The following is a 24125-nucleotide window of genomic DNA, read 5'->3' as shown; positions in this document are numbered from 1 at the left end:
CCTTGCAACTAAAACTTTAGATTCAACCTAGAGGTTTAAGTGTGCTGGATCTGGTCATAGAATCACAGAACTTGACTGTAACCAACCTACTGTGCTGTGTTCTCTTGGGAAAAAGGTTCATGTGGTCTTGACATGCAGAATTCTCTGTTAAGAAGGGGTATATGTGGAATTACAAAGCATGTGATTATGACAATATAAGGGTCAGATTTCAGCAATGACATGGCTTAAGAATTTGTAGAGAGAGACATACTGCTGGTGCATGGGAAGTGGTCAATGGGTATTTGAAAAAAGCAGTATCAGACTCTATACCCACAATCAAAAGTATAAATCAAGTAGGAGTTAGATGGATGAATATCATCATTAAACAGTAGTTGCAGACAAAAAAAAATTGTAGAGGGAATTTAAAGAAAAAGATGATCAGCATGTCCATGAGCAGTATAAGGTGCAAGCAAGAAGAGTTATATGTATGGTAAGGAAAGCCATAGTTATTACTTACAAGAGAAAGCTAGCCGATGAGATCAAAAGAAATCCCAAAGAGTTTCTTTCCCTATATGGTAAGTAAAAGGAGGAATGACTATGGAAGGATGACTTTAATAAAAATTGCTGATGGTGGGGACCGGTCACTGGGCTGTCACGGCACATCAGGGCGTCCCCTCAGTGGTGGATGAAGGGGGGGGGAATGGTCGGTGGCACTACTTTGTAGGCCTCCCGGCTAGGTCCATGGGACCCACTAACCAACAACAGCTGTGGTCATATTGGGAGTTGGATGATTCTGGCAGCCCATTCCGTAAAAAATGCCACTATGTAAAGCATCATGTCTAAACAGAAAAGAATTAAAGCCCGGGTAGTCTCAATATGCCCGGAACAGTGGTGTCAGGCTGATATAGCAGGCCCTGCGGTATCGTCAGTCCTTGACTGCTATAAAGAAATTCAATGCAGAAATTGCTACTTTGAATGTAAGAGGATTGAATAAATGTGGGAAATTAGCTAATGTGATTAGAGAGAAGGAGAGATTGAATATTAGTATACTAGGAATGAGTGAAACTTTTTGGAAAGGATCATCAGATTTTGAGTCGAAACTTCCAAATGGCAAGATATATAAAATATATACGTCAGGTGGTGAAATATCAAGAAGAGGTGTAATGTTTATTGTAGAGAAGAAAACTAATAAAAACATTATATATGAAACCTAAACCTAGAGATATGCTGATCATTCAAATATATGCTCCTACAGAACAGAATGAGGAAGCAGAAATAGATATCATGTATGATGAAATAGAATGGTGTATAAAGGAAGTTGGAGGCAAGAAAGATCTAGTTATTTGTGCTATGGATGACTGGAAAGCAAAAGTTGGATCAGAGAGAAAACATCTACAAATGTGGGTCCATTTGGACTTGGAATTCGGAATGAGAGAGGACAAAAGCTGATTGATTTCTGTAACAAGCACAGCTTCATCATAACTAACACTTATTTTGAGCAAAAACCAACAGCACGATACACATGGGAAAGTCTGGATGGAAGATACAAAAATCAATTAGACTATATTGTAGTCAGTAAATGTTACTTCAATGGAATATGGAACTCAAAGGTCATGCGAAGTGTTGACTGTGGATCTGATCATAGACTGGTCTTAATGAAGATGAATATTCACCTGAAAATGATAAAATTTAAAAGAAGCCAACCCCTAAAATGGGATCTGCAAGTGGTACCAAATCCGATAGCAAAATCAAAATCGAATTAAAATATTTCAGAACTGCTGTCTGCACATTTGCAAAACGAAAATGAACCCTTTCAGTGGAATAGACTACAAGCAGCTATCATAACATCTGCTAAAAACCACATCAATAAACAAGAAGAAAGAAAGAAAAAACCATGGATAACTCAAGAGGTAGTCAACCTTATTGATGAAAGAAGTACATGGAAAAGAAGAGCAAATGAAGAAGAAAGCTTAACAAATAAATTTTTGGATAAAAGAATCAAACAGTTATGTGAAAGATTGAAAGAGAACTGGATAAACAGGCTATGCACTGAGATAGAAGAATTACAAAATAGGAACAAAACCAGAAAAGCATTCCAGAAAGTGAAAGAACTTAATGGAAAAGCAAAACGTACACAGTCTAATAACATCAAGGACAAAGATGGAAACATACTCATTGATAAGGAAAAGATAAATGGAAGATGGGTGGAGTACTTATCAGATCTCTATGATGATGATAATAGTAACATGTTAGATGATTCATGACACCTTAAGTTAAACGTAACAACAGATACCACTCTACCCACAAGACAGGAGGTAGAACACTTAATTAGGAATCTTCCTAATAATAAATCCTCCGGGTGTGATAATATTCCAGCTGAGCTGCTGAAAGCTTTGATTGGCAATAATAACAACTATTTAGTGGAATCCATTCAGGACATCTATAAAACAACAGAATTACCTGAAATTTTTACATCTATCTGCATACCAATTCCAAAGAAAAATAATGCACAAAATTGTGAGGATTACAGAACTGTGAGCCTAATATCCCATGCATCTAAAATTATTTTAACCATTGTTAACAAACAAATTGCAAGATCCTTAAGCAGTGAATTGAGTGAACAACAGAAAGTAGAAAGGCTTCAGAAGAGGAATGGGAACCATTAATGCTATCCTGGAACGAAAAATACTAATAGAAAGATCACGTGAAAGAAATAGGAAAATTTACATATGCTTCATAGACTTTCAGAAGGCTTTTGACTGGATAAAACATAATAAAATGTTCAATATATTAGATAAATTAGACATAGAAGATCATGTACTTAAGATTATAAAAATGACGAAAGTATATTTTTCACTTGGTTAGACTATAATAAATTTAGTTTAATCCTTTATCCAAGTGTGAGCAACAAAGTTTGCTGCTGAAAGTATCTTCAGGACTGGGGTCAGGTAGTACAACACCGAGAAACTCGTGGCAATGGTGGACCAAGCTAACATCACTCCTATCTCAGTATCCTATCTCCTATATTCAACATTATGGGAGATACTGAGATAGGAGTGATGTTAGCTTGGTTCACCTTTGCTACGAGTTGCCCGGGGTTGTACTACCTGACCCCAGTCCTGAAGATACTTTCAGGCGCAAACTTTGTTTGCTCACACTTGGATAAAGGATTAAACTAAATTTATTATTATAAAAATGATTTGCACCAAACAGAAAATGCAGCTGTTTAACAATGACACTTTTGTAGTGAAAATAGAAAGACGAGTTAGACAAGGTTGTATTCTTTCACTAAATCTATTTAATATCTACAGTGAGACAGTGATGAAAAAGATTGAAAAACAAAAAATAGGAATTAGTATCAATGGTATAAAATGTAACAATTTTAGATATGCAGATGATACCATTCTAATAGCAGAAAACAGAAACAAATTAATCAAATTACTGCAGCTACTAATTGAAGAAGGTAAAGAATTTGGATTAGATGGAAATGCAAAAAAGACCAAATTTATGAAAATCTCAAAAGAAAGCAGATCTCAGCCAGAAATATTCATAAACAATATGAAAATTAAACATACAACAGAATACAAATATTTAGGCACCTACTTTACTGCAGATGGAAAGCAAGATAAAGAAATAAAAAAAAGAACAGCCATAGCTAAAGATGCATTCTTGAAAAATAAAGATCTGCTAAGAAGTTCTGTGAGTATCGAGACAAAGAAAAGAATGATAAAAACATTAGTGTGGCCAATTTTCACATATGGAAGTGAGACCTGGATATTTCAAGAAGAGAGTAAGGCAACAGATAATGGCCTTTGAAATGTGGTGCTATAGGAGAGCTTTGAAAATCCCATGGACAAAACATGTGACAATTACAGATGTCCTACAGAGAATGAGAACACAGAGATCTTTATTACAGGAAATGACCCAGAGAAAGATGAGATTGGCAGGACATGTACTGAGAGGTTCAGCAGGACAGAGGATACTAACAGTTTTAGAAGGAAAAATTATGGGAAAAGGATCAAGAGGCAAAAAACGAAGGACATGGCTTGAATATATAAGATCATGGACAGGATCACATGGTTATGCAGAAACAAAAAGGAAAGCCACCAACAGAGAGAACTGGAAGGACATGATGCTGCACTCTCTCGCTGAAAAAGCTACATGAAGAAGAAGATGGTGGGGAAGTAACAGAAGCAAACCAAACAGTTGAATTACTGATTGATAATTTAGCAAGGGTGTATCATCCAGGTGGTGATGTTGAGTGTGCAATTTCTAAACATTGTAACGTGACATTTACTGATGGGAGAATAGAGGTTGAAGAAATGGAAGTGCTCAGAATATTGCATAACTTCAATGCAAAAAGGGCCACAGGATTAGATGGCATATTGGTCCATGCATTACAGGAATATGCAAGGGAATTATCAGCTCCTCTGACCAAGCTGTTTAATTTACACCTCAGTACTGGGAAGGTGCCAATGGAGTAGAAAGAGGACAAAACAGTCCCACTGCATAAAGGAGGCTGCAAGACAGAAGGAGAAAAGTATAGCCAATCAGTATCTCAGGAGTGGTGGTTAACATATAGGAAATGTTGTAAAAAAACAGAATTCAGGACTGGGTGGATAGAAATATGACAATTTAAAAGGGCAACATGGGCTTTAAGGATAGGTCTTGCTTTAGTAAACTGCTTATTTTTTATAACAAATTGACAACTGAGTTGGATAGAGAAAGTGGCTACTCAGTGATAGTGCTATACTTTGCAAAGGCATTTAATAGAATTCCACACAGAACAATTGCATAGGGAAGCAGATTATGGAGGGAACTGAGTCCAAGAGAATGCATGTGACCAGTAGTATACAACAGGGCTCGGTATTTGGTCCTCTATTGTTTAATTTGTATATCAATAATATAGGAAATTATTTGATGGGAAATTATTATTATTATTAACCTCTGACCTGCATGGAGTCAGAGACTCATCATGAGAGGCACACACTACCGCACACAAAGCTTATCCAACCATGTCTTAAACTGATTCAATGTGTCTGAATTCACAACACATACACAATGCATTCTACTCACCAATCACTCTCTATGCAAAGAATCTACTCCTTTCTCCTTTGCTCCTTACACCCTCCTTATACAGTATCCAAGGATGCCTCTTGTTCTATATCCCTCTCCCATTCTATTTCTTTCATGTTAACCTAGTAACTTATATTTCTCAATCATATCTCCCTCCTCCTCTATTCACAAGGCATGACAAATTACATTCTTTCAATCTATCTAAATACTTAACATTCCAAAGACCAGTTACCATCTTTATAAATCTTTTCTGGATCCTTTCTAATGTACCCTTATCACCATGAAAACCAGATGACCAAATCTGTGCACAATAATTCATGAGTCCTGATCAAGACCTTATACAATGGAATCATAAGCTCTTTATTTTTGCATGTCAAGGCTCCCCATCGCTATCATTATCTGATATGATCCTGAATTTCAGGTCATTGTCCACAATCACCACTTCCAGATCTCTCACTCTTCTAACTCCTTCAAAGTTTTTTCACTAAATGTATACTTTGCATCTCATCATTACCAACACAAATTTAAACATCTTATACTTTTGTAACATTGAACTGACAGTTCCACTTACCTGCCTGTTCATGCAATCTATTCAAGTCCTCCTGTAAGGCCATAACATCTGCTGGACTCTGCATTGTTCTGCTCAATTTTGCATCATTTGCATATAGTTGCATATCATCAGTTAAACTCATTTCAATATCATAATACACAAATTGAACAACAATGGCCCCAATACAGATCCGTCTGGCACACCACTAGTGATTTTCCTCTTTTGAGATACCTCATCAACAGATACAACTTTCTAGTACCTGTCTGACAGCCAGTCACTGATCCAACTTCTTAGCCTCTTAGGATAAGAGGCTAGGAAGTTTATTTATTTATCAATTTATTTAACAGCTTGTTATGTGGCAGTCTATCAAAAGGTTTTGCAACATCTAAAAATACAACTGTATATGCAACACCCTTGACCAATATATTTGCCACATGTCATATTACATAAATAAGTTGGTAAAACATGATCTCCTTTTAACAGGCCCCCCTCCCCCATGCTGACCATCACAGCTGTTATCAAACCATTTCTGTATCTTAGTTCTCACTAATCTCTCCAAATATTCAGTTGTTTTCTAATGATGCAAAACTGAGAAGAGCAAGAGTAAATGAAGGTGATGTATAGATCCTGCAGGATGACTTAAATAGACTAGGTATGGACAAAGGTAAATGGCTACCAGTTTCATGTGGCCAAGCATAACGTGATGCAATTTGGGAAGAAGAGCTAATAAGCTTGTACTATATTGATGGAAGTAAATTGCAGAAAACTGATGAGGTCAAGAACTTGGGAGTAACTGTGGACAAGATGTTGAAGTTTAGAGGGCATACTGCTAAGGTAGCCAAAACACCACATCAGACTGAATGGTTTCTGAAGAACATACTAACTAGAAGGGATAGAAGTTATTATTCTCCATTATAGGACTTTAATAAGGCCACATCTGGATTAATGCATACAGATGTGGTCACCAAGATTCCGTGGGGATGATGAAGCAGTAGTGAGGATTCAAAAGCAAGTGACACAGATTGTATCAGGTCTATGGAATGCTCCCTATGAGAATAGATTTCAGGTTAGCGAGTTTCACACACTAACTAATAAGCAAAAAAGAGAGACATGATAGAAGCATATAGATTATTAAATGGGTTTTATAGGATTGACACTAAAGACATTTTTTCAGTACATGGAGAGAATGAGGGATCACCTATGAAAATTATGTAGGAGTGTGATTGGCTAGGGTTTTTTGTTTAGAGGGTGATGAATGGGTTGAATGGGTTGTCACAGTTGGCTGTGAGTACTCTGTCAGTGAATGAGTTTCAGGAGAAGTATAATAGGTATTGTGAATAATGGATGTCCCTCTATGAGCCTACTAACTCCAAGGAGATACCTATATAATAATAATAATAATAATAATAACCAAGTGGTATTCTGAGGCTGTGGTTCATGTAGCTCCTTTAGCTAAAGCAGATAACGATAAGCAAGCGTTTATTCCATATGGAGCTTCTGATAATAACAATCTATTTTTTGTAGTAAAAAAAAAAAAATTGGTAGGGAGCTCCATGTTGAATAAAAGCTTGTTCATCATTATACACACTAGATTCAATTCTTACTTCATTTATATACTATAAACATGTAAAACTTACTTCGGAAATGAGAATAATTATTATTATACAGACACCACCATGGAGTCAGAAGTCATCACGGGAGACAATCTATCATACCTCTCCTTGAACCCATTAACAGACAAAGCACTCACAACTGACTCTGGCAACCCATTCCACTCATTCACAACTGTCCAAGCAAAAAATCTAGTCCTCACGACCCTACTAACCATGCCTTTATTCAACTTCCAGGGATGACCCCTTGTTCTGGTCCCTCTAGCCAAGTACTGAAACATTTCCTCTGCATATATCCTATAAAACCTTTTAAGTAACTTAAATGTTTCTATCATACCTCCTCTTTTTCTCTTATCAATCAACACCCCTCAATCTATCCTCATGGGGAACATTCCACAGACCACATAATATCTTGGTTGTTCACTTCTGAATCTTCTCCACTGCTTCCTCATCCCCAAGAAATCCAGAAGACCAGACCTGAGCACAATAATCCAGATGTCGGAATATTAAGGCCTTATAAAGAGGAATGACAACTTCCTTATCTCTACTTGTTAATGTATTCTTCAATAGCCAAATAATCTTATCGGCAACCTTAGCAATATGTCCTCTAAACTTTAACTCTCTATCTGCCACCACCCCTAAATCTCCTGCTTCATCTATTTCCTGGAGTGCAATGCCATCAATGGGATACAAGGCTTGTAATCTATTTAGCTGAAAATGCATCATTTTACATTTCTTGACATTAAACTGAAACCCATTAACTTTTGCCCATACTGACAGCCTATTTAAATTGTCCTGCAATCTCTCCACATTGCCTTGACTTACCATTACTCCATCTAATTTAGCAACATTAGTAAACATCATTAGCCGACCTGGTTGGCCGAGTGGTTAGCATATCCGCTCTCCAGCCAAAAGGCTGCGGGTTTGAATCCATGCATGAGCATGGATGTTTGTGATTGTCTATGAAAGTACTAGTAGTGGTGGTCGGCGGTAGATGGCATTGGCGTAGATGATGAAGGTAGTTGCGGTTGGTGGAGGCGGAGAGTTGTAGAGTAGATGTCCTCCCTCGATGAGTCTTTGGACTCCCTGGAGGTGTGACATAATAATAATAATAATAACTGAATATTTCCTTTCAGGTTATTTCCTATACAATTTGTATACAAATTAAACAACAATAGTCCCAGCACTAGTCACCTGTTTTCACCTCGATTCTGCCCCTCCATATACCACTTATTGATATTTGTCCAGCAGCCCCCCTCTTACCCAATTAACCAGTGTCATATCCATTCCAATTTGTTCTAATTTGCATAACAGATCCACGTGGTATTCTGTCAAATGTCTTCACAAAATCCAGTAAAATCATTGTGTAGCCATATCCTTCATCCAACTCAGCTGTTACTCTATTATAAAAAGTTAGTAAATTACTAAGGCATGACAGACCCCTTCACAAAGCCATGTTGACACTCATACAGTATCATATTTTTATCTACCCATTCTTGAATTCTCTTTTTTACCAATTTTTCTAGTACTTCTACCATGCCTGAGATACTGATTGGTCTATAATTTGCTACTGCAGTCTTAGAACCTCCCTTATGCAAAGGAATTATTTTCCCCTCTTTCCATTATATTGGAATTCTACTAGAGCTGAGACTTAAATTAAAGAGCTTAGTCAAAGGCAGTGCGCATTCTTGCAAAACCCTAGCTGATATTCCATCTAATCCCACAGCTGTATTTACATTGAGATTCTGTAATATCTTAAGAACCACAAATTCATCCACCTGTGTTCCCATGTTAGTGTCTGTCACATAGGTTAAAGCAGTAACCTCACTAGGATGATATACCCTTGCAAAGTGGTCACTCATTAACTTAACTATATTATCAGCTTCTGTCCCTCGTGACCATCATCATCACCACTCATTAAGGTTGATCTTCTATAGTTATTTTTCCTCTTACCTGCCACATCATGAAAGAGTTATTTGGGATTTCCTTTGGTCTGCTTGGCTAGATTCTTCTCATAATCTGATTTTGCTTTCCTTGTCATGCTAGTCACCTTTCTCTTTACATACTCTCCACAGCATTTTCTTCTTCTTCTTCTTCTGCAGCTCGCGTTTAACTCCTTAACTCCATCTAACTCCTACCCGATTAATGCTCCTTACCCTAGGTATACAATTTAATACTGCGTCGTCTAAATGACCCTTAACTATATTCAATGCACTACTAACATCTCCTTATCCTGCAGTGTTTTATGCCATGTACAAATACCCCTTCTTGATAGAATATCCCTCATGTTTTACATATCTCCCAGGTCAAGACTGCATGATCACATTCACCAATTGGGGACAACATTGTCACCTTGGTTATGGATAGCTCTTCTGATTCTATGACCAGGTATAATACTCTCCTACCTCTAGTTCCCTCCATCACATGATGCCTTAAGTAATTATATCTTAGCAGGTGTATAAATTCTATTTCCTTCCTGCCATATGATTTTTCTTCCTTTCAGTCTATATCTACAAAGCTGAAGTTCCCCATAATAATCACTCGACCTGTACTCATTGAATTTGGTGATGCATATCTTCCAGATCATCTGTGGAATTCCCTGGCCTAAAGTAACAACCAACTGTGTATTTTGTCTTACTGACCTTAATCTCACACTAGATTGCTTCAAATGAACAGCTACCCTCCTGCCTGTCTGCCATTCGTTTTGGCTGCAATTTATCTACCCCCCCCCCTGCCAATCGTATCTTCTCTATCTTCTCTGAAAATACTAAACCCATCACATTCAAAACCCTGTAACTATATCATCTGCTGTTAACCAAGTCTCATGCCTCTAACTTTTGATGAGGTTGCAGGTTGCACTAACCAATTCCAAAAACTTTTCCCTCTTGTACCTGATACTTCTGGCACTAGTATATAGAAACTGCAGCATTCCTTTAGTCCCCCACCCACCTTTACTTTCTGAATTGACTACCTCATTCAATATTTTTGTTGGAGAGACTAGATTCTGCACTTGGTCATTCTCACACTCATTCACTTCATTGGTGCCTTCACACAAACTCACTTGCTTCCACCCCCTCAGTACGTAAGTTTCCCTGAATTTACACATCAGCATGCTTGGTGAACAAAGCTCTCTCTCTCTCTCTCCACACACTTAACACCAAAATCTATTTAAATTCAGTCCATCAGCATTGTAGAAATCCTTCTTTCTGTCAAAACAGAGACCACAGATCCACAAATTCTACATCATTCTTTTTGCATAATCCACACATAGACTCACTGCTATCAATGCCCTCCTCTTCAATTTGCCTCTATCATAGCATCGTAGGAAACTTACAATCTTCACCTTCTCGCTCTTCAGTTTTGCCTCTTCTAACATTCCTATGCATCCTCCCTCATAGAATACTTCTTGCCTCTCAAATCATTTGTGCCGATGTAGACAATCAGTCCCTTTGACTTACTTTTTTTGCATCCAGATGCCATGGCTAATATCGTAAATTTTTGCACCTGGGAAATGTGATTTTGTCACACTTTTGTTAAATACTCTCCTGATCATTGAGTCTCCATACATAATTTTCTCCTTAACTTGTTTTTCTTGTTTGTTCAGTCAGTCTTTCTCATTCCTTTGGATCATCTGCTTCTTTCTTCTTACAGCCCTGTTTGACTCTTGCTGCTTCTGAAAATTTTCACTTTCGTGCTTTGTCCTATGAAAGATAACATTCAAGCATGTTATTTCTTTATTAATATCCATCTCTTTCTCCTCTATTTTTACTTCCACACATCAGACATTAATAACATAATTTTTCATCTTTTTGTCGGTATTTGTTGTGTTCTCGTCACCTAACAGACACTCACTTTTGAAACACTTAATACATACTCTCTCTCTCTAGTTTCAATTTCCATACACATATTCTTTAATTTTCTCGCCAAATACTTTTCACACAAACTGCACTGAATAAAATCTCACCAATTCAAATCACCAGACAACATGGGTCTTTGCAACTACTGTTGTCTTGTGTTGGTGCCATGCTGACAATATCACAATAAAAACTGACTGACTAAGGTAGTTTCTGACCTCTGGAATGTCGAGTATGAGGAAAGATTGAAAAGATGTAATTTGCAGAGTCTAGTGGAGAGAAGGAAGAGGGGAGATATGATAGAGACCTACAAGTTGGTAAGGGGTTGTTATAGGATCAATGGTGGAGAAGTTCTACAGCGAATAGTGGGAGATCAGGGGAGAACCAGAGGTCATCCCTGGAAACTGTATAAAGAGGGTGTGAGTAGGGGAGTGAGAGGCAGGTTTTTTTCGTGCAGAGTTGTGAATGATTGGAATGTCTTGCCTGAGAGTGTGGTGTCTGCAAGGAGTTTGAATGTGTTTAAGACCCGGTATGATGAGATGTGTGTGAGATAAAAGGACCTCCTAGGTGAGTCTTTGACTCCATGAGGTCTTGTTTAATAATAATAATAATAATAATAATAAAATGCTAGAGAGGTACTAAATACTCTAAAAACATGAAAATCTGCATTAATAAACTATAATACACTAATTTTCTAAGTATAAAACACAATAAAACAGATACAAAATCACTAATTTTACAAGAGGGATAAATTAATGACCACTCACAATATAACAGCTTGCATTCTTCGATATGTTTTTTTATAGAAGCCATTTAAACAACTTGATTCTTTTCTTTTTTTTTTTTGGCTTCTCACAAACCCACACAGAAACACATTAGTGATGTGAAAGTTTGAGTTGATGTGAATGTGACTTTTTTTTTTTTTTTTGAGAGTAGTTATATTCTGAACCACTTTTACTGTTTTTTTATTGTAATTATTGATAAAGGCATTTTTCAGTGGAACAGCTCAATCTCACAAGAGTTCTACAAGTTTCTTGACATTCAGTTAAACAGTGTCCTAAAATTTCACACACACACACACAAAGATGGACAGACAGACAGAATGTTAAATTCCAGCAAAATCTTGTTATAGTGAAATTCAAATTCTAAATTACCATCCAAAAGGTACTCGATGCAGAGGAAGACCCTTAAAAAGATGGAATTGAGTTAGGAACAGGCCACTTGGCTTATAAACCTGGAAAGGAAGAAGAAGAAAACAGTCATCAAGAAACTTGTAGAATTCGGTGAGATAAAACTGTTCCACTGGAAAATGCCTTTATCAATAATTACAATAAAAGAACATTAAAAATGATTCAGTGTATTCTCAAAAAAACAAGATTTTCATATCAACTCAAACTTTCACATCACCACTTCTACAATACATGTCAACAGCACATTATAAACATGCTGAACAAACCTAAAATTATTTTTAATTCTCATAATGATCACCTACAAAAACATCTCCAGCCTGATCTTAAACATAACACACAATAACCAAAAAAATGCCAGTTTAGACCACCTGACCTTTAAAAGTACTGTAAAGATTTTTCTATCATATCTGCATGAGGAATATAAAATGCAGACAACACAGTGATAAGCATGATAAGGAAAGAAAAAGAGCAGCATGAGAGGAGACTGGCCAGACATGTCAAATATAATTCAAGGAAATTCTTCTGGTAGGTAGCAAGCAAGGAGAAAATAATCATGAAATTCATAGATAGTTAAGGTAGCAGAGTGATTATGGCAAAAGGATTAAACTAAATTTATTATAATTTTGTTTCTTTTATTTTATTTTTCCTTTATCCAAGTGTAAGCAAACGAAGTTTGTGCCTTAAGTATCTTCAGGACTGAGGCAACTCATGGTAAAGGTGGACCAAGCTCTGATCACTTGTCTTAGTATCTCCCATAATGCAAAGCACATCTCCTTGCAGACATGTATAATGCTATGCATTAAGGGAAGGGCCACTACCCAGACCGGTTTCGACCTTTATTGAGGTCTTGTCAGTGGGAGCCAGACCCAGAGGTGGTGATACTAAGGTGGAAGTAAGGTCTGGCTTCCCACTGACAAGACCTCAATAAAGGTCGAAACTGGTCTGGGTAGTGGCCCTTCCCTTAATGCATAGCATTATACATGTCTGCAAGGAGATCTGCTCCCATTTTGCATTATGGGCGATACTAAGACAAGCAAGACACGTCCACCTTTACCACGAGTTGCCTCAGTCCTGAAGATACTTCAGGCGCAAACTTTGTTTGCTTACACTTGGATAAAGGATTAAACTAAATTTATTATAGTTTAACCAAGTGGAAAAAACGTCCAACATCTTTTTTCTAAATCCAGAATAATTTAATAATAAGGTTAGACACCTTTGGGATCTCGTATAGGTAAATATGACTTCTCGATTACTTCCACCTTAGTATCACCACCTCTGGGTCTGGCTCCCACTGACAAGACCTCAATAAAGGTCGAAACCGGTTGGAAGCTTGGATGATGAATGGTAATGCTGTAGCCCATGAAGTTTTAACTGAGGCTCGGCTATTGCTGTCACCCAGGTCCTGGGTGACAGCAATAGCCGAGCATTGCCATTCATTACTGTCACCCAGGTCCTGGGTGACAGTAATGAATGGCAATGCTGTAGCCCATGAAGTTAACTGAGGCATGGCTATTGCTGTTACCCCTCAGATGACATATGAGCAAATGAGCGGCTCTGCTCGGTGGTGGGGTGAGCCCGACACGGGGTAGAACCAGCGCTGAGATTTCTTCTCAGTGGCAGAGTGAGCCTGTTACTGAGAGGAACAATGCTGAGTTTTTGTGGTTTCACCTGTACTTTAACATTCAATAAAGATCGAAACCGGTCTGGGTAGTGGTCCTTCCCTTAATGTATAACATTATACATGTCTGCAAGGAGATGTGTTTTGCATTATGGGAGATACTAAGACAAGTAAGACAGGTCCACCTTTACCATGAGTTGCCTCAGTCCTGAAGATACTTCAGGCACAAACTTTATTTGCTTACACTTGGATAAAGGATTAAACTAAATTTATTATAGTCTAACCAAGTGGAAAAAAATTTCCAAAATGTATTAAAATTATTTAAAAAGTACTTCATCAGCATATTTCACATTGGCATAAATGATGCTGTGCAACAACTAGTAGGGAAGCAAATAATAAGGGCATTAGAGGTGAATGAATCAGAAATGCATCATGTATATTGAGATAGAGGTTAATAAGTCTGTGAGAATGAATGATCTATTACCATATAATTTTAAGGAATGTATGAAAGAGTTAGCTAGGCCTTGATCTGGTAATTTAATGAAAGTCCTGCAGTGGAACAAGTTCTTAAAAAGTGGAAAGGCAAAATGGTGTCACTTTACAATATGGTTTTGGTTTTAGGACAAAAATTTCTAATTATACACCAATCTGTATATCTGCAGTTGTAGTCAAGGTTACTGAAAAGATGTATCAAGTGATGTATTAAATTGACTGAGAATAGAATACAGGATTGGATTGAATGGATACAGAATTCTTTATGATGGTCTGTAAGGATTTAGAAAGGCAGGTCTTATTTTAGCAATATGCTTGCATTTTTGCATTGAATGTGTTCAATAAGAGAGATATATGATATTCTTGAACTCTGCAAAGGCATTTGATAGATTACCACATAACTAGTTGGTATATTCCTCTGAAAGATGTATTGGATTTAAGAATTATCAACACGTTAGCACAAGAAAAGTATATTTAATATATTAATATATATTTTTAATAGAAAAGATATTTCAGTTTGAAAATAACAAACTATCATCAGTGGTTTGACAGGAAACAGTTTTTTTAGAAGGCAGAATACAAACAATTGATCATTCAAAATTAGAACGAGATGTGTGATGTTACATCACTAATCTCGATACCATTTCCCCGAAGAAAGGTAAACATAAGAGTGCAGAAAATAAATTACATGTATAAATTTACAATGTCATACAAAAAAACTTAATTTATAAAATCATATTAAAGATATCAGTAGACAGATGTAGTATCTAGAAGGTCTTAATTAAAAAAAAAATTAGCGTGTTATTCAGATCAAACTTTCCCATATTTTTGACAAGGATATGCAGTCATTCTGATTCAAGTTAGGGCCTTGAAGTAAGGCCTCAGCACTCTCTTTGAATAGGCGTTCGAATTTATACCAACATCTGTGTAGAAGGCAAGTTTTGGACCAGAGAATGTTGTGGTCTGTCTCTATTCCATGTTGCACCAATCCAGACTAATCAGATTTGTTGTGAAGAATATAAGATTGATGTTCTTGTATTCTTTTTTCTATAGAGTGTCTGGTTTGTCCAAAGTAAAAAAGATGGCAGTCACACGGAACTTGGTATACAACAAGAAGAGATATAGTTGAGCATTTATCTTCAGACAATGGGAAATAGGTGGATATTTTATTAATAGGAATATAAGTAGCTGTTAGATCATATTTCTTCAGAATTCTTGAAATTGGTTCTGAAATTCAGGAGATATGTGGAATTGGAACTCAATGTATTGAATCTTTGTTGTTTTGGTTTGGCTTGTAGGATTCGAACAGATGTTGTGTGGTCCTTTCGGAGAAGGACCATCATTTAATTTCATGTATTGTTTGATAGTAGGAAGTTCTTTCTGTAAATGACGGGGAGTTGAACAATTAGTTCTAGCTCATCAAATTAAACATTTTATGATTCCTGTCTTTTGAGAAGGATGATGTGCAGATTGTTTGAGAATGTAACATTCAGTAAAAGTTGGTTTTCTGTAAACAGATGTTGTTAAATTACCAGATGGTGAACGGATGAGAAGGATGTCTAAAAAGGATAATTTGTTGTCTTTTTCAATTTTCGTGGTGAACTTGATACGAGAGTGTAAAGTATTGATTTTAGCTAAAAAGGAAGGTGAGGAATCTCTGTTGAGAAGCCACACTACAAAAATGTTGTCTATATATCTAACCTAAAATGAAGGTTGAGGGTATATAGATGAAAAAAAGGATGTCTTCTAAATACTCCAAATAAAAGTTGGCTAGAGCAGGGGAAAGTGGACTTCCCATGGCAGTTCCTTCTACTTGGTTGTAAAATTTTCTTCAGTTTTATGCTACTTTCATCATTTCTGATTCCTTTTATAATAATATCTTTTCTTGTACTAATGTGTTGATAATTCTCAATTTCATGTCAGAAGTTTCTCTCAAAAGTAGATGTATTGGATGCCAATTGGTTATATGGATTGAACTGGCTCTGAATGATAACATCAAAAATTATATATCACTTAATGCAGGATAATATAATATACATTAGGTGAACCCTCTTAGAAAAAAAAATAACATCAGTTATCAGGTTTGATATTTAATTTCTTTTTTTTTTTTATTTTACTTACTTCTACATAAGAGAGAGTAATGGTAGAATCAGCTATTGGCTCCAAAACTATAGTTGGTCCATTCCAAGAAGTTATTTCCAGATTATATTTATCACATTTCATCACAATAAGATAAGCTGCTTGATCTGGACTAGGTTCAATACTTTCATGTCCACATGTCATGTCAACCAGTTGCCATATATATGCTTCATTATTCTGCAAATGGCCTAAAATTATATTTTTAGTTATAATTATAATATGATTACAAATAACTATAATAAATATAATGATGAAATTAATCATTACAGTTCATTAAAAGTAACATATAATTCACTGCAAGATTTTTAATAAAGTACACAACTGAAAGAAAATGAAATTACAAACAGTTCACATTTCAAAGGTTATTCACATTATCAAACCTATAAATCTGATTTCCACCCCATCCTTTGATATGCATCCATGGGGGGGGGCTGACTCCCTACCATAACAGCTTTGCTAATTCTATTGTATATTTCCAGATTCCACATTCACTTAAAACTGTGCCTAAATAGCTGAAATGTTTTCTGCTTGTTTTAATTTTCTAGGTTCTCCATTCAGAATGTCGTAGCTGAAGTTTTCAATGTTCCTACCAATTTTCATAATGTGTCTTTTTAATGCTGATTTTCATAATAAATTTATTATAGTTATTATCTGGGTGAATCCTGCACACTTCTACCTAATCTGTTTAGGAGTACAACATTATCTGCACAAAGTAAACAACTGATCCATATATATGAGGAATAACAGCAGAGATAATGCACATCCTTGTCTCACACCTGATTTTATATCAAACCATCTTTGTATGCCATGCTCCTTTGATTCTGACTGACTTACAGTTCAAATATATATGACTGAATATACTGTACCATTATAATTGTAAAGTTTTAAAGAGCTTTTCTCTTAGTAACTTGTCATATGCCATTTACAGATATACAAACTGCAAACATAGATCCCTGTTATATTTCCATCATTTCTTAACTATTTTTCTTAAAGTGAAAATTTTGATCCTACCAACTTCTATCTGGGTTGAACCAAGTGGTTTCTTATCGACAATTTTTCTTAGCCTCAAGTATGCTTACATACTTGAGCTTGAGAAGTATGCAACTAATCTTTTTAAAGTAAAGTGAAATAACACATCAAGAATATCTTTTTCTTCAGTTTTATGCTATTTTCATTCATCTCTTATTCCTTTTACTAATATTTACTTTTTATTCTCATTTTATTTCATCTAATATTTACTTTTATTTTTATTAATATTTCCCCCTCCATTTCTAAACTTTTTCAAAATAGCCTAAAAACATTTTGCCACCTTCCTGATACTTATCTTCTTACCAAAGTCTTATGACTTTTTTTAGTTGCTTACAGGGTACTTTGCTTTCTTAATTTTTTTCTCTAGATTCTCTAAGAGCACATGATGATTACTTGCTAGGAACTTTTAACATGATTTAAACTCCACCATAGAGTTCTAATTTTTTCTATCATTGCAGAAAACTTCAAACACATGCTTCTCTGACTGAACAAATCAAGAATTTCTTCAGAGTCTGAAGATGATTATCCAAACTTTGATTCTTGTCTTCAAATTCTTTAATTTTTTCTTGAATAATATTTGTATATCTGAGTCTATAGCTTACAGCCGAAAGCAGCTCAGCTTTGGTTCTTTTTAAAACTTTTCTTTTCAAAATGATATTGAATTTTATCCCATTCAAAACTAAATAGTGATTAATTCCTATTTCAAATCCCCTGTATACTCTTGTGTGCTGAACCAGCATGAAGATATTGCTATCAGCAATAACAGTCAATCAGATGTTCTTTCTTTCTTTCTTGTACCTTCATTCCATTTAATTGAGCTCATCTTTATTCCATGCTGATATCAAGATTTTTTTACATAATCTTTTCCAGATAGTGCAAAACACACATATAATGACTGAAAGGAACATCTCTCTCTCAAACAAAACAAAACAAAAAAAAGTACCGCACACATCTAACATATATAAAGGAGATATCATGCTAAGCTTCAACTGCATCACAAGTTAATCCAATAAAAATGACAGTTCTTTTTGATAAATTCACATCTTATGATTCATTTTTTGGCAAACTGTTTCAATGATTTTTATTTTCGAGGAATTGTTGGTTTTCGACAAATTGCCTTTCTATAAATTGTGTTTGCGATTAATTGCTTTTTTGATTAACTTGTTCAATGAACTGTCTTTCAGTTTATGATTTATTCGATTATTTGTTTTTTCGATAAATTGCCTTTCAGTAAATTGTCTTTAATAAACTGTCTTTAGATGAATTGTTTTTGGTGATTTGTGAGTTCCACACTGGCAGGGAGCTGCAGACACCCAGGAAGGAGAGAGGTCCTAGCAATCATTGATTTGTCTTAGGAAGACAGATACTTTGTTTAGAAGTTTGTGTATTGCTCCAAATTTGTGTTTCGGGAGGGAGCCCAGTTTATCTGTTGCATCTTATCTGTTGCCGGCGAAGGTTGGTCGATTGGTAGAGCCTCTGCTACTAATGGCTCAGTTAAGTATGTTTGAGCGCGGTTAGTAGTTGGAAGGGGACCAATCGTTTGATGCTGTCGGCACACTCTCCCTCGATGAGTCTTTGGACTCCCTGGAGGTGTCAAAATAATAATAATAATAATAATAATAATAATAATAATAATCTTTGATGTAGGGTAAAGACATGGTGTATGTATAGAATAGTTTTTTTTTGGGGGGGGGAGACAGGGAGAGGTTTGTTGTTTTTCTTAAGGAGTTTATTTTTATTTATGTTTGGTCCATACATGAGAGGTTGGTTGATTAACCTATAGTACGTTAGTACCGTATATGGTAAAAAAAAAGTCTGCTGAAGGTTGTTGTATCCATTTTGCTGGACAATGTGAGCAGAGCCTGTTGTTGCAGTGGTGATCTCAGGAATCAATTCCCTGTATCCTGGAGGCTAATGTTTGAAAATTCTAAGTCACCAAACCCTACACCAATGCCATCTATGAACATTTATATAAGGGACCCATCTGCTTGCCTTGTATCTAAAGTATCCAAGAAGGCCTCTTCTTCCCCAGTGAAATTAATTCAAGGAAGGATATTGCTAAGGAAATGTAAAAAGTTAAGGGAGTGTGGACCATGCAGCCAAATGACAAAGAAATCGTTTATATACATCAACTATACTTTGGACTTGAGGGGAGCCAAATTAAATGCCAAATATTCAAACAACTCCATGGGTAAGTTATCAATGGGATGAAAATGTGGAGTTGCTACACCTTCAATTTGTATTAAAAGCTTATTGCTTCAGCTAAAATACCAATATTTAAGACAGTGCTTAAAGGGTTTTCAAGTGCATCATCTACTGGAACAATGGTAAAAAAAAAGGGATGATACATTGAAGTTTACCAAGCAATCATTCTCCTCTAATTGAAGGATCAGTATAGTGGCTTCAAAGTGCATGGACATTTTCTTATGTAAGACAATGTCTTGCTGATGTGTTTGGATTCCAAGTGTTAAGCCAGTTAATAGGTGGGAAAATTATCGCATCCACGATGGGGGTGCAATGGAACTTCAGGTTTGTGGACCTTAAGTAGCCCATACAGTCTTGGGGAATGCAGATAAAAATTTTTAGTTTGGACACAGTATCAGTTGGCCCAATCTGTAATATTATCTAGCAGACTCAAAGTTTTATTTTTTATTGAGTGAGTCCAAAGGCTCACTGAGCCTTTGGACTCTACAGAATTGTAGAGTGGTTGGCCACCCACTCTACAACTCTCCGTTTCCACCACTTCTATCTGTCAGCATTAATCTATACTAATGCCATCTACTGCCTACCACCACTAGTATTTTTTTTTGTCTGCAAATTGCGTGTGTCCTGAAGGCCAATTTGTCTGCATGCAGGATGAAAAACCTGAGTTTCTGGGAGAAAAAAACCTGCTACCTCTGTATGAGATCGGCTAACTCACCTTCAATTGAAAAAACCTAAATATAGATTCCTCCCATCAAGATAAGAATCAAACTTAGGCCTTTTCCAATCTAAGGGTTCAATGTACCATCATTCAACCTGCACTATGAAGGTGCAACTGGATGGTATGATCTTGAATAGATTGTGGCATCGGTTCTTTTGTCCTATTCATCTGTCATCACTAATAACAGGAATCACCACAGAGACCACAACACTGTTTTTTACTCTTGAGAGACACTTGTGACATTATGATTAGGAATTATAGACACGTTAACATAAGATTATTTTAATATTTGCCAAATATTTCAGTCTGAAACTAACAGACTATCTTCAGTGACTACATAGGAACAATTTTTAACAAGGTGGAATACCAACAATTGATCATTCAAAAGTAGAATGAGCCACATGATGTTACATTGCTAAGCATTAAAGAGAGGAAAAATTTCATCAGAGTGATGATTAAATTATAGTTATTAATTCACAATTTCATATAATAATCTTAATTTATAAACAACATTAGACTAATGTAGGAATTAAAAGTCTCAATTTAAAATTAAAAAAAAATGAATGTGTTATCCTTATTAAACCTTTCTTTTAGTGTTACACAGTGATCAGCATTCATTTAAATATTTTATGGAATTTACAACCGTGTTAAAAAACTTTTTTATTATCTCAACGTTTCAATCTTCATATCAAGATCAACATCATCTGGAGCATACATAAATATACAAGACAAGCTGAGTTACATTATTAACTGTAAGCTAGAGAAACAATGATTTGATCACGTTATTCTACTGGCATGACCTCTAGTGAAAAAAAAAAATTATTTGTAAATTATATCAAGCTAAATTCTATTTATGATGACAGGATTAAACATTCTTTTTTACAGATGGTTTTCTTTCAGAAACAATGATGCCCTATTTTTATTATTACAATTGTTATTTAAGATAATGGATTTTCTACAGTCCTGTTTACAGTTGTTCTTAGTGAGGAAGGTTCAGTGGGTCGAATATATGCCTTCCATATGTTTGGGATTTTTAGACCATCATTATTGTTCAGATTGGGGTGGTTGATAATGATCTCACAGGCTTCCTTAAATTTCCGTTCATACCATGTTTTAGTGCGATGTAGATAGCTAGTGCTTTTCCAATAAATTCTGTGTAAGGTATTCAGGGCATGATCCGAAAGGCCAGCTTCACCATAATTATTATATTTAATGCGTCATTTATGTTCTTTTTGTCTGATAGGAAGTGTGTCCTGTTTCTCCTATATATGGTATGTTGCAAGTACAATAAATACTGTATACTCCAAGGTGGGCTAGTGGAGGGAGTGGGTCTTTGGATGAGTTGAGTAAGCTTTTTAATTTTGCAGAAGGTTTAAAGGTGGCTTTGAGGTTGTATTTTTGTAGTAGTCTGTTTATTTTGTCTGATGTTCCTTTAATGTAGGGAATGGTTATAGTTTTACTGTAGTCTGGTTTGTCTTTGTTTTTTATTGAGGTTTTGTAGAGAATTTTGTTAATAGTGTTTTGGCTGTATCCGTTTTTTTGATGAATGATACATAATGGGGCAAGGAAACCTTAGGCCAAAGAATCAAAGAGGGGAGAGTGAAGATTTGTTATCATCTGACAAGGAATACCAGAGCATATAAAAACAGACAAGCATGATACAGTAATCTTATTTCATTTTGATAATTAAGATGGTGTCATAGTAGAGTTCAGTCAGAAACAGGTCAGTTTTGATGACAGTAGGAATACCAACTTATGATGATGCACATCATTTAAGTTGGTGTTCAACTGTAAATGTTGGTGAAGCGAATGTTATTTGGGGGGGGGAGGTTTTGTACATTTTTGGTATTTTTTAAAAGATTCTTATTTAACTGAAGCGACACTATATCCATTTGAGTTTGCTATCTTAAGTACACTATCTACCAATAATTGTCCAGACATCCTTGTTATTTGAAATTATGGAACATTCCAGGTTTGTTAATAACATAAAAATCAGTGTACAGATAGTAGAAAGCAGTATTTCATTGTAGCAGTTGAATACAAATATGGCAACATGACATGAACTCAATGACTTTGAGAGATGTGTTGTCGTGGGCTGTCACATTGGTGGCATGTCCATACATGCCATTGCCACTCGACTAGAGCATCCAAAATCAATGGTTGATGATGTGATCAACAAATGAAGACGTTCTGGCATCACTGGAAAATTTTTTGGTTGGCCACCCTGGAAAACACCCAGGGTGGCCAACCAAAAATTACTGACAGGGACAGAAGGGTGTTAAAATGGGTGGCATGCAAAAACTGGCTGCAATCAGCAGAGACCATCTGTGATGAGTTCCAGAGCAAAAGTAACACCATGGTGAGCACTAATAGTGTATGAAAAGAACTCCATTTACTGGGTTTCCATAGAAGAGCAGTAGCACACAAGCCAAACATCACAACAATGAACAAGGCAGCTCATCTGACCTGGTGCAAAGAGCATATGAATTGGACAACTGACCAGTGGAAAATGGTACTCTGGAGCGATGAATCAAGGTTCACCTGTTTCCAGTCTGATGGCAGGATGTGGATGTGGATGTAGCCTGGTGAATGCTTGTTACCACAGTGTGTTGTACTACCCACAGTAAAGTTTGGTGGTGGTAGTGGAGGAGTAATGGTGTGGAGTGCATTCAGCAGATTTCAAGGTGGTACTATTGGTCATTGTAGTATTCTGGATAATCAGGTGCTGCCTAAACTGTGGAGTTTTTATGGAATGGGCCTGAGCTACTATCAAGACAATAATGTCCCATGGCACAAAGTTGCAGCTGTTAATGGAATTGTATGAAGTGACGGGTGTTAAATGACTCCCTTAGCCTGCACAGAGTCCTGACCTCAATCCCATTGGGCACCTGTGGGATGAAATGGGGCAGTGATTGAGGTTTAGAGCAACATGTCCTTGATCTGTTGCTGAACTCAGTGCTGCTTTGATGGAAGAATGGAGACAAATTCCACCTGATGTCTGCCACACATTGGTGGAAAGCCATCCTCAAAGGGTGCAGAACGTGATCAAAGCCAAAGGTGGACATTCCTGATATTAGGATTCACTTGCTGATATCAATTGTAAATTTCTGAAGTGTCTGGACAATTATTGGTAGGTAGTGTATTTCAGAAGTGTGGAATAGGTGGAATAGAGTTGGGGGGGGGGGGGGACATGCAGGCTCTTAGGACCATAAAATCTCCATGAGGGATTCACATTAAGAAAACACTCCAGACATGTCGAATATTTTAATATTCAGTTTTTATATCACCTTTTTGATCTGTTACAGAAATCAGAGCTCACTAATCACTTTTATAATATTCTTTTCTATGTTTCTAAGCTTTTTTTTTTCTTGGTTACATAATTTTGTTTATGTATTTTTACACATAACTTAGCCAACTTACACTTTTTCTATATTCTGTAAGAGCACATGTTGATTTACTAGATAAACTTCTTTTTTTTTTTATCTGTTTTCTACTTTTCATGGACTACTTTAGTTTCCTATGACCATTTTTCTGTCGTATCTTGCTATAATCTTGCAAAAAATTTTACAGCATGATTTCTTGGCTAAGTCATTCAATGTTTTACATCAGATATTGCCTCTCAGACTTCAAAGTTTGGTTCTTGTTCTTTTTTTCTCAAATAACAT

General features: G+C 36.1%; 1 protein-coding gene across 1 annotated transcript in view; it reads right to left on the bottom strand.

Moving 5' to 3' along the window:
• Window positions 1-24125, bottom strand: part of LOC150096139 (mitogen-activated protein kinase kinase kinase 4-like) — a 734047-nt gene that overhangs the window by 439972 nt on the left and 269950 nt on the right. The window contains exon 12 of the mRNA XM_090409620.1: window positions 16491-16696. Within this exon, the coding sequence (XP_090265746.1) occupies window positions 16491-16696 (206 nt within the window). The remainder of the gene's footprint in view (window positions 1-16490; window positions 16697-24125) is intronic.

This window comes from Typopeltis vanoorti, chromosome 19 (assembly GCF_054136105.1).
Source record: "Typopeltis vanoorti isolate ZY-2024b chromosome 19, IOZ_Tvanoo_1.0, whole genome shotgun sequence".
Taxonomy (NCBI): Eukaryota; Metazoa; Arthropoda; class Arachnida; order Uropygi; family Thelyphonidae; genus Typopeltis; species Typopeltis vanoorti.
This window is presented reverse-complemented; position numbering and strand designations above follow the sequence as displayed.